This window comes from Perissodus microlepis, chromosome 11, assembly GCF_051167445.1.
Source record: "Perissodus microlepis isolate ML-2025 ecotype Zambia chromosome 11, ASM5116744v1, whole genome shotgun sequence".
Lineage (NCBI taxonomy): Eukaryota > Metazoa > Chordata > Actinopteri > Cichliformes > Cichlidae > Perissodus > Perissodus microlepis.
The window spans coordinates 1,115,123-1,130,927 of NC_140471.1; the positions used below are offsets into that span (position 1 = coordinate 1,115,123).

The window sequence follows — 15,805 nt, forward strand, 5'->3', positions numbered from 1 at the left end:
GGTAAAGGCGGTGATATGTAAGGCGGTCAATGATTTTGTCCTTTTCAAGGTCTTGAAGGCAAGCTATAACTTTCTTTTTGTAGCTGCTTGTGGGGTCTCGCTTTAAGGCTTCGTAGGTATTGTTGTCACTGAGGAGAGTAGTGATCTTTGTGTGGTAATCTGTAGTGTTTAGGACCACGGTGCATCTTCCCTTATCAGCTGGTAAAACAGTGATGTCGTGGTCTTTGCTTAGGGAAGCGACGGCCTTCTTTTCTTGTATTGTGAGGTTGGACGGAGGGACTTTGACACTGAATGGCTGAGACTTTCATCCTGATTTGCTCTGCTTCTGTCTGTGATCATTTATTAATCCGTATGGCAGATTCTGTGGCTGTGATGAGGTCCACTATGGGCAACTGTTGTGGAGAAATGGCAAAATTGAGTCCTTTGACTCAATTTTGAGCCAAAATGACCTGGATGACTGAGAACCTTCACAGACATATTTAAATGATACTCTGACTTCAGTGAACTTCCCTCATGCAAGTCATTGTTGTTAGTTTAATTCAGTTATTCTCCCTGTGCCGTTCGGCACTGTAGCATCAGAATTATCGTCTGAAGGCCAAGAAAGATGCCCAGCAGGCAACGTGGATCATTGCGGCTTTGTCATACTGGTCCACTTGATTGATCTTTATTTTTACTTTTAAGTTATTACAATGAGAACAGACATGACCGGGGGATAGGAACGGGAAAGGCATAGACAAGGGAAGTTCAATAAAATCAGAGGGGAAGAGGGACAGAAGGAAAAGACCGCAAAAATCAGCTGGATCACCTGCTGGAAGAAAAGTCAAGAAACCAAAAGAGAACAACACAGTAGGCAGACCACAGCAGCAACCTGTAACAGTAACTAACAAATACTGAATGTTAATGAGCAGCATGCACGACCGACAACGCACAATATGTTTAGAGGCAGCAGCCAAGGTGTCCGTGAACACTTTGTATAGAGATTGACAGACCACGTGACTTTCGCGCATTGCATTGTGGGTACAAGTGGCAACAACATCAAAACACTGCATTTGCAGCACCGGTAATCATTAACTCTACAGTTTTAATCCCTACTGGCATTTTATTTGCCCCCAAAACAGTTCTGTACAAAACGACGGAGAACACGGCAGCTCCGTACAAAGACAGACGTGACGAAGAGGCAAAAAAAGGACGAGGAAAAAATCAAAGGAGTGAAAGGGTCAGACCCACACGAGCATGCAGAGTGGAGTAAGGACGTTAGTGTGCTGCCCAACTTTCATCACGCACATATTTATTATTATATGGTCCTAAGTGTGAGTGCGTACACTCACAACATGTTTAGTAACTTCAGACCCTGCAACAAGCCCAGGTCCAGTTTACTTTGGTGATTTGGACGATTCCATCTCACAGCTGCTGTTACAGGCCAACGCATCTGTTTGTCTTTTCAGGTTGTAGTGTTACACAACATTTTCGGATCTAATAGAAATAAAATGAGTGTTTCGTAATTCATTCAATTATTGTCTTTATTTATAACTGGCATTATTGTTTCATTCTGTTATAGAATTTTACAGGAAAAAGGCAAAATTGTAAAAATCCATCAGCTTTATTAGCTGCTTCGGTGAGAAACAACATACTGGGAAAGTTATTCATCACTTGATTGCTTCAATACAACACTTGGGCACATATATGCGGACGTTTCGTGGCTGTTTCGATCTCGCTCTCTCTCTTAACCAATCAAATATGACCCAGGTTGATAGAGGGGCCCAGTCTGGATCACATTCCTGCATTTTCCTACAAAACACAACAAACATTAGCCCGCAAAGCCACCGTGAACAAAGCAGCAACGCGCAACGAATTCAATTCAAATCAATATAAGACTTATTTGTAACCTACATCAACAATTATGATAAATTGCGTAATAACTACAACAGAAGACTTACCTTTGTGGAAATGCTTGGAGCAGACTAACATGAGCTGGAGTTTTCTGAAACGTTATATTTGGTCTTTGAATGGCTGCAATCCAGGCCATCCGTCGGCTCTTTGTTACTTCGGAAACACGGCTTAAACAATTTCTCTTCCACGACGTAATCCGATAAAACCGATCTCTTTACCCGTCGGCTTCCCGTGGCTGTCATGCGACCGGCTATTGCAGTTAATAATACAACAGCTTCTTGCCATTTTTTGTGCTTCTTTTTATCGCTGTGTGACTGTTTTCATGTGAAAGCCTGCGTGCCCTAGTACCGCCTGCCACTCGTACCCAGAATCCTTTGTGGTTTTACCACGGAAATGACGTCACATTTTCAATCTCTATTCAAAAGGTTTCTCCATGTAACGATCTGATAGTGGGTGTGGTGAGTCATAGCCCCGCCCACCAGGACATAAAGCAGGCTAATTCAATGACTGTAACATAACCTTCTAACGTGTGACTCAGTGTTTGTACCTGAAATAGATGGTGTAGTCGAGCCATGTAAGAGTCTGTTTTAGCATCTGTGTGGTACAGTTTTCATTAAATACTTTAAACAACTAATTTAAATACTTATAATAGAAACAAAACATTCAATCACACCATTTATAATTCATGAGGTCCGTGTTTAGTCTTAGAGACGGTTTCCTTTGTTGATCAGAACTTTATTTGTCTTTGTTGTTGTTGTACTTTTTTTAGATATACAACTTGAATAATTTATCATTCCCATTTAAGGCAGGCTGGTGGTTGTACTCTCCCAGTCACACCATGTGACCAGGCTGTGATGGTTTTCCACAAACCATCGTTTTTCTTCCTGCTGTCACAGAGCACCTCCCACAGGGGATCGTGTGATTGTTGGTTTCAGTGGTCTTTATGTCAGTAAAATGTGCCTCAAGGAAACTATTGTTTTGATTTGAAAAAACTAAAATGGATTTAAATTGTGTTAATTTTAAGGAACGTGTCTCTTTCCTGGCTCTGGAAACATTGCTCTAGAGCGTCTTCTTTTGTGGTGCTTTACAGTGACAACAGTGAAAGCTTTAGGAATGAGGATGGACCGTGTGGGAAGTAACAGGCCGTCTCCATTTCAGGTAGAAAAACTGAAACAGGAAGTGGGCAAAAGAAACAGCTGGCAGAGAAAGGCGAGAGACAAATTTGTGGACTTGAAGAGGATGAAGGACTTGGAGCGACAGGTTTGGCACACGGGCATACACTAACAATTCATTTCTCCTTCCTTCTTCTACAACTTCATATCACTTGTGTTTTCACCAGGTGAAGGAGCTGGAACAAATACTCAGGAGCAGAAACCCAAATTCGCTGCCTGCTTTGATTTATGCTGCAGCCACATCTGCCAGCCACGAGGACGCTGGCAAAATGTCCTCTTCCAGCCGGATCACTGCTCTGCTGGAGCGAAGGATCCAACGTCTGGAGGCCGAGCTGGAGAATCACGACGAGGAAGCCAAACGCAGCCTCCGGGTTATGGAGCAGCAGTTTCACAGAGTCAAGGTACAGCTAACATCAGTCCACAGGCTTGTCGATGTAACGACCTGCCAGCACTTCCCACTCAGCCTGGAAGCAACAGCTGGGTGACTGTGAAGAGGACCCTAAACAGAAAGCCCCGTCACACCACCAACCTGTTCACCACCTTCCAGCTTGGGTTCAGGGGTCAAACACTCTCAGCTTTTAAGATTGGGCTTAAAACGTTGCCATTTGATAAAGCGTATAGTCAGGGCTGGATCAGGTGACCCTGCATCCAGCCTCGGCTGCTGGGGGCGTGTTTATACACACCTTTTAGAGCTGTCTGCTAGTGTGGGGTTTTGTCCTTTTTAAATGACAAAAAAATATGTTAATCACATCTTAATACCAAAGAAATAGGGCAGCCACCGTCTCTTGCTGGTCATCAGTAGAAGTCACTGAATCCACACTTTGTGATCACCACGTCTCTTCCTGTGTGCATCCTCCTGCTTGGTGTGCTACAAAAGCAAACCAGAGCAACAAACAGACAAAAGCTTCATAGAGAACTGAAGCCCAAAGAGGAAGCAGTGTGACATAATAAGTTCAGTTTCAGTCAGTAAATGAGCTTCTTAACCGCACAGCTGTGAGACTAAAACGTAAAACCTTTATTTTTCCCTTTACATGTCTGATTTACAGCAGATCAGTGAGGAAACGTGTATCTGTGCTGAACCAACACTTTTAAATGTTCTTGCTGTGGAAGTAGTTTGATTCATCACAGTGAAGAACCACGTTTCAGACGTCTGGTTATAGTAGAGACTCCGTGTCTTTTATAGAAGTCTGTGTCAGAACCATTATTTTCTGTGGTTGTATCATTTAATGCTGAAATGATCATTAAAAACATCAGATGAGGGAACACATGAACTAGTTCCTCTTGTAGCGCCTCGTAGCACTTAAAGCTCTTCACACAGCTCGTCTCAGTCACCTGTCCACAGCCAGGGATTGAAGCACCATTAGCAGAGAACTCAAGAGATGAGGCAGAGTGAATACATTATAATATCTTTCTGATTCAACTCCACAGTTTCACTGTAGTGAAATACCCCTCAGCAGCTGTGTGACAGCACTATGAGTCACTTTACAGCACTGGCCATTTTTCTGTAGAAAAACTGAAGGACAGAAAGGTTTTATTTCAGTTTGGACTCTTGTTATGGACATATTCATTATAGTGTTTTCAGAGCATTGTTTCATAATGGACTGCAGCCACTCTACTGTGGAGGATCTGAGTCTGTAGGCGTCCGCCTGCTTAGTTACACCCACGAGCCTGTCAGCTGCTGACTGGCTCAGTTTCCAGCTGTACCTGTTAACTGGTTTGTGTATCTCGTAAATAGCAGAGCTCACTCACTGTTTATACATCACTGAAGTAGAAAGTGTGAAGCACATGTGGTTTGTTTCACACAGGGATCAGTAACAGTGTTCCTTGATCAGCAGCTGCTTTTGATTTGTTGTTTCTTTGCTTGCAGTCACTGGTGTACTGCCCTTGGTCCTGTATTATTAATTCCTCTTCATTAAGGACTGTTTTATATATAACTTGTCACAGTTATTTAATTAAATTAGACACATTATAAAATCAAATACATTTTAAATCATGCTCACAAACAGAGTCTTAAAAACGAACAACCTGCAACAGTGTAGCAGATTTTTGTTGAATGCCACTATGTGTCTGCTCTGTAGCTTCGCTACGAGCAGCAGATCTGTGAGCTGGAGCAGCAGCTGCAGCGTAAGCAGCAGGTTGAAGCAGCAGCTGGGTCCCAGTCATCAGTAGTCCAGGCTCTGGAGGAAGAGCTATGCCGTGTGAAGCAGAGCCACAAACAGAAAGAGAAATCTCAGCATGAGCAGATCGAGTCTCTCCAGCAGCAGCTTAAACAGAAGGTCAGTACAAGTCTTAAAAGCAATGAGCTATTTTCTTAGCTGCCTCCAGATGCTAGAGCAGGCAGTCTTTGCTCTGAAACCTTGAAATAATGGATGAAGTAGGATAATGGAGGAGTTGATAACACAAAATAAACTCGTACTCGATTATACAATACTGAGGAGAGCCCTTCGTTCTACAGGCCCTGCTGAGTCCCGGCCGGCACCAGCGCCAAGCCGAGGCAGCATTTGGCGTGCGGCTTGAGCGGCTGAATCAAGAGCTCGCTAAAAAGACACGGACCATTCAGGAACTGAAGAAGGAACGGAGGAACATGCCGTCTGCCCCCAACACACGAGCAGAAAGACGATCCACTGAGAGCAAACACCAACAACCAGGTCTCCTCACTGCAGGAGGGGAAACATTCCCAGCTGCTCTGTGTGAGAAGACATATCAGCCCACAGTATTCACAGGTGGGAATGCACTTTTTTAAAGTAAATAATACACAAAAGGGACTAAAGATCACCTGATACAATGAAAATATTTTGTGGTCACACTGTTTAATTCACTTTGATTTTATTTCTATAATTCCAAATCCCAACAACATTCGCCTCATCGGGGATGAGAGCAAGGAGACGAGACAAAAGTCGTGCTGTGGAAGAGAGCCAAAGATTAATAACAACTCATCATTAAATGCAGAGTGCTGTATAAGTACATAGTGAGTGAAAGGGGGCAATTTATGGTTCAGAAGAGGCAGCACGTTTGCAGCCTGCTTGCAGAGAGCCTCGTTGTCAGATGGAGGCACAAAGAATATGCTCCATGTGATCTGTAGACCAGTCTTGCTCGTGCTGTTGTTGGTTCATCACCCAGCCACAGAGAAGATCGGAGTTATAGCAAACTCAGAGCTGTGTGGAAAACTCAAGTGACCAGTTAAAATGACCAGTTATGCCTATAACGTCTGTTCCCTGAAGGAGAGGAAACACATATGCACATATGGGGGGTGGCTGTAGCTCCGAGGGTAGAGCAGGTCATCTGCCGAATGGAAGGTCGGTGGTTCGATCCCTAACTGCTCCAGTCTGCATGCCAAGTTTCCTTGGGAAAGATACTAACCCATGTTGCTTTCCGAGGCTTCCATATGAGTGTGTGTGAACGCACTTAGATTTATTTATTGCATGAATGAGGCACGTTGTGTAAAAGCACTAGTAGTAGTAGAAAAGTACCAGTCCATTTACATATAGGATATCAAGCCTGGCTGAAGACATCTCTGTTTACATCTTTAAGACAGATGAGCTGTGAGGACATGGCCCCACCTGCATGTGTACATCCTGCAGGTCGATAGCTGCTCTTCACTGAGCAAAGCTGCACGGCAAGGGACCGTGTTGTACCTCGTTATTCTGTCTTTCAGGGAACAAAAGTTATAGTTCAGTCGAGTGAATCGACTGCTGTGTGTGTGTGTGTGTGTGTGTGTGTGTGTGTGACTGTTATTTGTCGAGCGATCCTTGAAAGTGGTTTACACACAAGTATTGTTTACATATTCTAGACTTGCATCAGAAGAAAGTAAGAACATCCCCACATCGATCCCAGTGTGAACACTAACAGCAGGGATGTAGAAGCGTCTATAAGCAGGGCTGTGCTTTTCCAGATTTAAAAAATGCAGCTAGCTGGAGGCACTAGAAGATTTTTTTTTCATGTTTCCTTCTGACAGGGAGTCATATCTCTGAGGTTCTGCAGGAGAACGAAGCTTTAAAGAAGCAGGTGGAGCTTGTGCTCCTGCAGAGCGAGCAGGAGAAGGAAGCTCTGAAGGCTGATGCTGCACAGGCCAAGCAGCAGCTGTGCAGGTACAGTTTTGTAGTTTTGCTTCTGTGTGCTTTCTGCTTGTTTCCAAATGCTTCTACTTGCACTTGCTGTTTAGGAAATGTTATACTTAAAGCAGTGAAGCAGACTAAATATCAAAGTTCATTTACAGTGTTGAATTTCTATCCCTGAGCCGTAAAAGGCTGATGGGGAATATCATTGTCAATGTCTGACCTTTGTGAGTGGAAATACACAGGTGTACAACAAAGTGCCAACCACTGGTTATACTCAAGAACAAAAAGTGTGTGGAGATGATGCAGATCACATCATCTGTCAGGAAAACGGTGAAGGGGACGTCACATTGGGGATGCACGGCTGCTATTGGAACATTTGTGCTGCTGATGAATTCTCAGGAATATAAAGTTACACTCTCTTCAGATTCAGGCAAAACTGATTGGACAGTGCTTCATAGTGCAAATAGATATTGACCCATCCTGCAAAGAAGCAGGATGTTCTTCAATAACCCAGCCAATCACCTGCTGCCCCTGAATTAAAGATATGATTTAATCTCCCAGGCTGACAGAGGAGTTTGAAGAGCAGCTATCCACTATGAAGGCAGAACACTTTAGAGTGTTGGACCACCTGCGGGCCACCCATGCACTCGAACACTCAGACTCTAAGGTTGCAGAACTGACTAATAAGCTGAGCACTCAAGAGGTAGGGCTCCCTCATCAAGCAGCCTCTGTGCAACATGAGCCTGCTGTTTTAACATTCATATGTACCTGCAGATGATGATGAATCATCTGGACAAGCAGCTGAAAGAAATGCAGGGGTGCAAAGAAGCACTGAAAATATCCAGGAGGAGAGAGGATGCTCTGCAGACGCAGGTGAGGAGGTGGAGAAAGATCGCTGTGCTGGCTCTATCCAGGATTGTACACAGAATGCCTCTGAATTATGGAATGCCAGGACTGCCAAAATGAATTAATGAAAGACACCATTAAATAATTCATTAAATGTGTCAATAATTAATTAAAATTGGAATTAATTAAATACATATTTATGACATTTAATTAATTATTGACACATTTAATTAATTATTTCATGATGTATTATTTATTTCATTTTGGCAGTCCTGACCTCTGACTGTTCATGAATTTATTTTATCTGTCAGCCTCACCCATCAAACTAAGTGGGCGGGGTTAACGCTGCCACTGCATTTTCTCTAACATCTGATTGGTTACTGTGCAAAGTAAGTCAAGACAGGTCAATCCTAGATAATCGATCGCTGGTGTGGACGATGTTTTCGGAGATGTTGCTAGCTAACATCCAGCTGACAGCGTGCACCGAGCTCACAGCCCCGCTGTTCCATCGTAACTGTTTTTCACGTTTACCAGTTAGATTTGTGAGTTCCACATGTTGCATCCGCAGATTCTCATTTTCACCGAACGGTCGTCTCTTTCCGCCTGCTCTCGTGTCCTTATGTTTCTGTAACATAAATAACAAGCCGACATTTTCCTCACGACACCAGCGATCAGCTGACCCTCAGTTTACCTGCACACATCCTGCTCACCTGTCAGCTGATTAACACCTGCTGCTTATTCAGGAAACACTCACGTTACCTGGTGATGGTCACAGTTTAACATGGGCAGCCGGTGCTCCATATAACACAATGTCGGCACAAGACAAGTGCATTTGTTTGGTTCCATTGTAGTTTAGGAGTATCACAGATACACTGAGCTGTGTGACTGTTCACCACTACACTGGGATAAATCAGCTGTTACTGAAATACACGTGCTATATAATTACATATGATATAAATGTGGAGATGATAATAACATGTTTAGTTATAAAGGACACCTTTGGTCTCATTCATGAGCAGTATTAGTTTTATTCTAACATCCAGACGTCTGCACGATTTCATAGTTTGTAACAAGCCTTTGACAGGTAAACATAACATGACTGAAACACCAACATGAAAAAACTACCTCACACAAATCAGATGTTACCTTCATTTATTTTTATTTTAGTAAACTTTGCTCATTCTAACAGACAGCTGGTGCTTAGAATACAGTTGAATAACTATTAAAAAACAGAGGATGTAATATTTCTGGGCAGGCTGAAGTCTTTCAGTATCTACGCTGGTTCAACGCTGCTCCTCTTGGTGGAAATGCGCCTTCTCTTTTCTCCTTGTATAAAAAAAAGATTTTTAATGTTAGTTTTAACTTGAAATTCACAGTTTAAATCACACATATGAACGCCAGATAAAGAAAAGCGAATGGTTCAGTCTAACGTGCTCCAGTGAGACATTTAACTTCAGTAAAACTATGCAGTTATGAAACATAACTTTAATCTGAGCCAAACCGATTTCCTGAGTTGTAAATAAAACGGTGAAGTAAACATGAGCCGACTGACAGAAGCTGAGTGAATTAAGTCCAGTGTTTAACCACTGAGAGCTAAAACTGAGCGAAGGTTTGCCAGTGACTGGATATCAGCCGCTGATAAAGTGCTCTGTAGTTTTCTAGGTGTCCATCGCTCTCCGTTTAAGTCCCGTTTGTCGTCTTTATCCCAGGTCAGTCACTCTGATGGAAACACAAACTCCAGCAGCTCTGAGCTCAGGAAAAAAACCAAATTTACTTGTCTTGTGCAGAGCAATTCGCAGACATTGTGTTATATCGAGCTGCAGCTGCCCACGTTAACCTGTGACCATCACCAGGTAACGTGGGCGTGTTTCCTGAATAAGCAGCAGGTGTTAAACAGCTGACAGGTGAGCAGGATGTGTGCTAGAGCGCTGAAGACATTCCTGGATATGCTGACCTCGCTCCGTGGTGTGCAGGCCTCCGAGGCAGTAAAGGGGGCTTCCAGTTTTCACTCATGATCAATATTCACAATAAAAACATTAGTCGAACAGCGTAAGGTCTGTACGTGTTTCATAGTGTCTAACAAGCTTTGTACAGTTAAACCTAATGGTTACTACATGACGGAAACACCGACATGTTAAAGTGTATGCGTTTATACACAGGTCACGCTGATTATTGAACAAAAAGCACAAAGATCAGATGTTAACTGGACTTTTTTGCTCTCTCTACTTAAACTTAAACACGCTTTGTCTGTGTGGGTCCTGGTAATTTAATGGATTAATTAAATATGTATTTAATTAATTAATTCCAATTAATTATTGACACATTTAATTATTTATTTAATGGTGTATTTAATTAATTCATTTTGGCAGTCCTGGCATTCCATACTGGATGACCCTGCTGAATCTGCAACACACTAGACCGTTAATACTTTCACAGGCCTAGCTCACATGTACATGTTCCTTTTTTTAAACCAGATGTTTTAGCTGCTTCTGTCTCGTGTTTAGCTAACCAAACTGCTGCAGGAGCTGAAGGAAGCTAAAGAAGCTTCAAGCTCAGAGGTGAAACTCCTGTGCACCTTGGAGAGGAAGATACTGAACATGGAGCTCAGACACCAGCACAGAGAGAAGGAGCTGCAGCAGGTACCAGTGAGGGCACAACTAGCTGACAGAAACTGGAACCCAGAACCTGATGTGAACCTGTAGTGACCCCTAAGGTCAAGATTCAGGTGTTTTAAATCAGCAGTTGTGATTAACTTTGAACACAAAGGCTTGGACATCCACGGCAGGTGATCCCCTGAACTAACCACGTTCAAACAAAGCAGTTCTGGATCCACATTGTCAGCGTAAATGAAACTAACTTGAACTAGTGGCAAACTTGTACGAAAACGTAAGCTGACCTGAATGTTATGCTATAAATGACTTTTAACGTCTCCTGGACTCTGGGAAACCGTCTGCGAGTCATACAGACATCAGAGTTAAACACACTGCTGAACCTGTGGCCAAACGTGTACGCTGTTTGGTGGAGAAAACTGTGCACTTCCCCTGATGACATTATTCACATAGAGGTCAGATGAAGTAGTTCTACTGTATCAAGTACAACCTGAGGTCTTTTGTTTGTGTCCTTCAGGTGCTTAGGGGGGCGTGGCAGACGCCAGGTGATGATTTGCAGTCTGAGCTGGAGCACTGGAGACGTCTGGCTCAGGACAAGAGCAGGGAGATGGATGCTTTCCGCCTTGAGCTCGACTCCATCCTGGACATCCTGAGACATCTGCAACGACAGGGCGCGGTTCTGCCGACTCCTGAGCTCGCCATTCCACAGACGACTTAATACAACGTTTGAAAGCTGAGACTGTGAATGCTGCACTGATTCCATGCCAGAGTGTCAGCAATAGAAGTTTTTACTTTTTATTTAAATAACTATATATTTTTATGTTTTTCATGTTAATGATTTATTAGGATCAGTATTGCACCAAAGACCTGCAGAGACTGGCTTACCATCCCTGCCTCCACAGAGGAAACAGTCGTGTAAAATAAAGAAACCTCTTGAACATTATTTTGTTGTTTTTTGACTGTTTTACATGTCTAGATATGACAACAGGGCCTGCAGAGAAAAGTAATATACTTGATCACAACCACAATATGAATACATATTTAAATATTCTGCAGTAAAAGTTCTCCTTATTGCCCCAGTGCGAGGTGGAAGGCCAAGTCTCAGCTAACACTGGCCGGCTTGGTTAGCAGCCTGCACCCAAGTATGGCTGCTGGGTAGCACTGTGTAACATGCCCGTCAGTTGTTATCCTTTGCAGGTGTTTTTGATGGGACTCGCATCAGAGTCTCAATTCTTCATCTCTTTGCCTCTGTTTCAGTGCCTTTGCAGGTCAACTACATGCCACACTTTGTAATAAGAAATCAGCTCCAGATTCAACTTATAGATCCAATTTGTCTTCATTATCAGATTTTCCATCTTCTTGGATTCTTTGCACAGTTTGGTGGTCCTAGAAGAGTTGGCAATATAATTAAACCCATAGCGGTGAGAAAGGTTTTTTGTTACAGTCATTTGTCAGACTCTTACATATCTATAGCAGCAGAGTCACTGAATCATTCAAACAGAATTTGAAACTCCTGGTTCTGAAGACTTCATGTACATGCTGTTTTCCTTGTGATCACTCTTTCAGGTAAGTACAGAAAACTGCAGAGAGTAGCCATATTCAAGTCTACTATAAAATCTTCAAGCGAGCAAATACATTAATCATCGATTCATGCTCGACGAGGAATGCTGTCAAACCTGGTCCTGGCTGATGTCACTGAGTGAAATACGGATTTGATCCGTCTTTATCCTGTTTTTCTTCTCTCGCCCCAACCAATCACAGCAGATGGCCCCGCCCCTCCCTGAGCCTGGTTCTGCCGGAGGTTTCTTCCTGTTAAAAGGGAGTTTTTCCTTCCCACTGTCGCCAAAGTGCTTGCTCATAGGGGGTCATATGATTGTTGGGTTTTTCTCTGCATCTATGAAGCTCCTTGAGGCGACTTTTGTTGTGATTTGGCGCTATATGAATAAAATTGAATTGAATGTGTGCAAACCTGGTGACCAATTACTGCTATGCTTCGAAAGAATCATTTTTCCATCAAGTGTTAAGTCATGTTGTGCTTGTTGTGATATAATATTTATTTCACTCATGACATAAAAATCTATTTAAGTTTTTTTCTGTTCTTTCTGGATACTACCATGAAATTTGTGACTGTTCGTTTCTTTTGTATGTAAGTGAACTTAAAGCAGGGGGTGAAATTAATAACTGACAAAAATACTGGAGCCTTTACTATTAACTCCTGTAAGAGCTACTCGGCTATGAAATCCCAAATCGACAAGCTCCTGGCACTTACTGCGTTACAATCAGGAGGTTTTTGTGTCGTTAATGCCAGAAGTTCAGAGGTCTGTGTTATTGTGTCAGCGGAGCACTGGCAGCTTTTACACTTCATGCATCTCAGGACGTCTCTGACACCTGGCTGCCACTTTGTGGATGAGTTGCTGAATATTTTGTTTTGGAGAAAATACGTCAGATCACAAACACAAATTCTCAACTTTTTTCCAGCAGTTGTCTACAAAGTTCTAGACCGACCGACCCCGTGTTCATTAACACTGTTTTAAACTGGTAAACATACTGAATAAGACTTCAAAAAGAAGTGGGAGAAAAAGTGCTGTTATTTAACATAAATAACATAAAATCATGTGAGATGAGAGAAGGATTCTCTCAATTACACTGCAAAGGCATCCTTAATATAGTGTTAAACATCAGTTTAGAAAAACACCCAAAAAACCGTGCTAGATGTCTCTACTGGACTAATGTGTTTGGACACACTGGATGTGCCATCGTTTAGGTTCGTATTGTAGGCAGTGAAGGATGTCCCAATTTAGAGGTTCATCCAAATACAGCCTACAAATGCATCCTACATTTCCCAGGATTGGAAAGATGCACCTGCTGGATCCTTTGTTGCTTTATTATTCGTCTTTGAAGGCGTTGCACGGGTTAGCACCCTCACACCTTTCTGGTCTTTTAAATTGGTACACCCCCAAAGAGCTCACTGGGGGTACGGCTCAAATGCTCCTGTGCCGAGGTCCATATTAAAGCACAGAGGAGATCGGGCCTTTGCTGTAACTGCTCCTAAACTGTGGGACAAACTGCTCCTTCACATCAGGACCTCCCCAACATCGGACTCTTTTTAAACCCACTTTTGTTCCTTGGCTTTTAAATCAGAAAGAGTTTGTATGACCTTTATTTGTCTCATTTCTTACGTAAATCTTCTCTTTTTATGCTTCTTTTTCTTAAATGTTATCATTTCTTCCTATATTTTTATCTCTTTTGATTACCTTAAATGTACACCACCTTGGTCAACAGTCGCTGTTTTAAATGTGCTACATAAATAAATTTGACTTTGACAGGATCAGGGCATGCTCCTAATGAGACGACAACAGTGTCCTGGGGCATTCCCCCCCCCACGTCTCGATGGTCATTGCCGAGCTCCCGGACAGTCTGAAGTGCAGTCTGCCACATGAGGCCAGGCATTGTTGGGCTCAGGCCCGATACCTAATGGCAGTCAGGTGCTTAGCCTGCAGAGGTCTGTGCCTTCCTCTGGAGAGGAGTCCTCAGACCAAACTGTTCATCTGCACGATGTTACGAGCAGCATAATGTTCTCTACGGCCTGTGCAACATCAGAACTACTTCATGGTACCAGTAGTGACACTAACCCTTGCTGCCTAAAGCAGCCCAACAATAATGTTCAATGGAAAACAATATTAGTCTGACAGTAGTGTTAATGTAGTGTTTGCTCTCTTAACACATGATGTCGTCCCCTGTGTTAGAGAGCGGATTGTCAGAGGGACCTATTAGTGTGTCGCACAGCAAATGAGAGCCTAAACTCAATAACAGCCTCTCGTGAATAAACTACCTGATCTCCTGAATCCCGGGAAGGTTATGAAGATTAGTAATCAAAATTAAGACGGTTTTGGATTAGACTGTTTTATTGTCACTGAAAACTACAATACTCAAACTATGACACAAAGTTTGGTATCTAATGTGAAGTGGAAACGATATAACATTATTGTCCGGAGTAACTTACATGAATAAAAGAGAAGCCTACAGAGTAAATATGTACATGGATTCACAGTATTTGCACAATGTTATTTTTGTGTGCATGGTGTGCTTGTGTGTGTTTAGGGTTTAAATTGTGAGGACGGTGTTCCTGAGCTGGTTGTTTCTGGATCAGAGGTTCCTGAACCTCGTTCTTCCCAGAGGGAAGCAGGGAGCACAGACTGTGGTCTGGATGGGAGGATGCTGTTATGAACCTTCTTCAGACTGTGTTTCCAGGTTGTGTCTGAGATTTGGGGCAGCTGAGCACCACACTCGGTGTAAATGCTTTCATTTGTCTTTACAGTGTGCGTTGAGATGCCCATCTGCTACAAAACAGCCAATGTTAATTCACCACCGCTATTATTAATACATTTTACACACGAGTTTTGTGCTGTGAATGAATTAAAATAATCCAAGGTTAGAAATGTTTCACCTGATTTAACCTCTATGTACTGTAACTTTTGCATACAGCTGCAAACACAGTGTTTGTATCCACACATGTGTGGAGGAGATGTTAGTTATTCTTTTCAGTATCAGTGCAGGTGTGAAGACTGCTCTGGCTTTATTGATCCGGATTTATTTTTAATGAACCTCAGAAAATCTGACTGGTGTCAATTTATTTTTCCACAAGTTCAAGATTATTTGTTCCAGCCGAAGCTACAGGCTGCCCCTACAAAACATGCAAGTTTGAAGCCTTATGTTAAAGTAGAGCAGCTTCCCTAAACCCAGACTGTGAGCTGGCATTACTGATATGACACAAACACAGAGCTGTGGCTGTGGTGTAGCTCGCACACTAATGGAATCTGCTGGATTCATTTTTGTTGCAGCTACATAGCACATCACGTTGTTCTGTCTGCAGCCTGAATGTCTTTGTTGCACAATTCAAGGGTTGTGTTATCACACTGCAGGAGCAGAGGAGCCATGCTGCGGTACTTTTGGGCGTGACTGTAACAGTGGATGTGCGTCCCTGACTGATAAGTCATGTTAGGTGACCAAGTATTGATGAAGTTTACCAACTGTAATGTAAACGATGTTTTCTAATTGTATCCACTGACCGTATTATACCCATTCAAGACATGCGTGCAGCATGCAGCATGGGCTAGACCCCAAATGCTAGCTAAGCCTAACTACTGGCTTAGACGTCACCCAGCTTAACAAGGTCAGGTGTTGGGAAACCAGAACAGGACAGATGAGAAGTTGCCTACACGGGTAAGGA

General features: G+C 42.8%; 1 protein-coding gene across 11 annotated transcripts in view; it reads left to right on the forward strand.

The window, feature by feature from the left end:
• The window catches only part of cep162 (centrosomal protein 162), a 46,186-nt gene extending 34,668 nt beyond the window's left edge, over nucleotides 1-11,518 (forward strand). For 8 of the 11 annotated variants that reach the window (XM_084944967.1, XM_084944966.1, XM_084944971.1 and 5 more), the window contains 9 exons: nucleotides 3,049-3,150; nucleotides 3,230-3,463; nucleotides 5,141-5,338; nucleotides 5,518-5,785; nucleotides 7,018-7,150; nucleotides 7,682-7,823; nucleotides 7,895-7,993; nucleotides 10,471-10,605; nucleotides 11,093-11,518. In XM_084944967.1, coding sequence (XP_084801093.1) covers nucleotides 3,049-3,150; nucleotides 3,230-3,463; nucleotides 5,141-5,338; nucleotides 5,518-5,785; nucleotides 7,018-7,150; nucleotides 7,682-7,823; nucleotides 7,895-7,993; nucleotides 10,471-10,605; nucleotides 11,093-11,293 — 1,512 coding nt within the window. In that variant the 3' untranslated portion in view covers nucleotides 11,294-11,518. Of the gene's footprint in view, nucleotides 1-3,048; nucleotides 3,151-3,229; nucleotides 3,464-5,140; nucleotides 5,339-5,517; nucleotides 5,786-7,017; nucleotides 7,151-7,681; nucleotides 7,824-7,894; nucleotides 7,994-10,470; nucleotides 10,606-11,092 lie in introns of those variants that run through there. The other 3 variants (XM_084944974.1, XM_084944975.1, XM_084944976.1) reach the window with 3 other exon arrangements.
• Nucleotides 11,519-15,805: the final 4,287 nt, after the last annotated feature.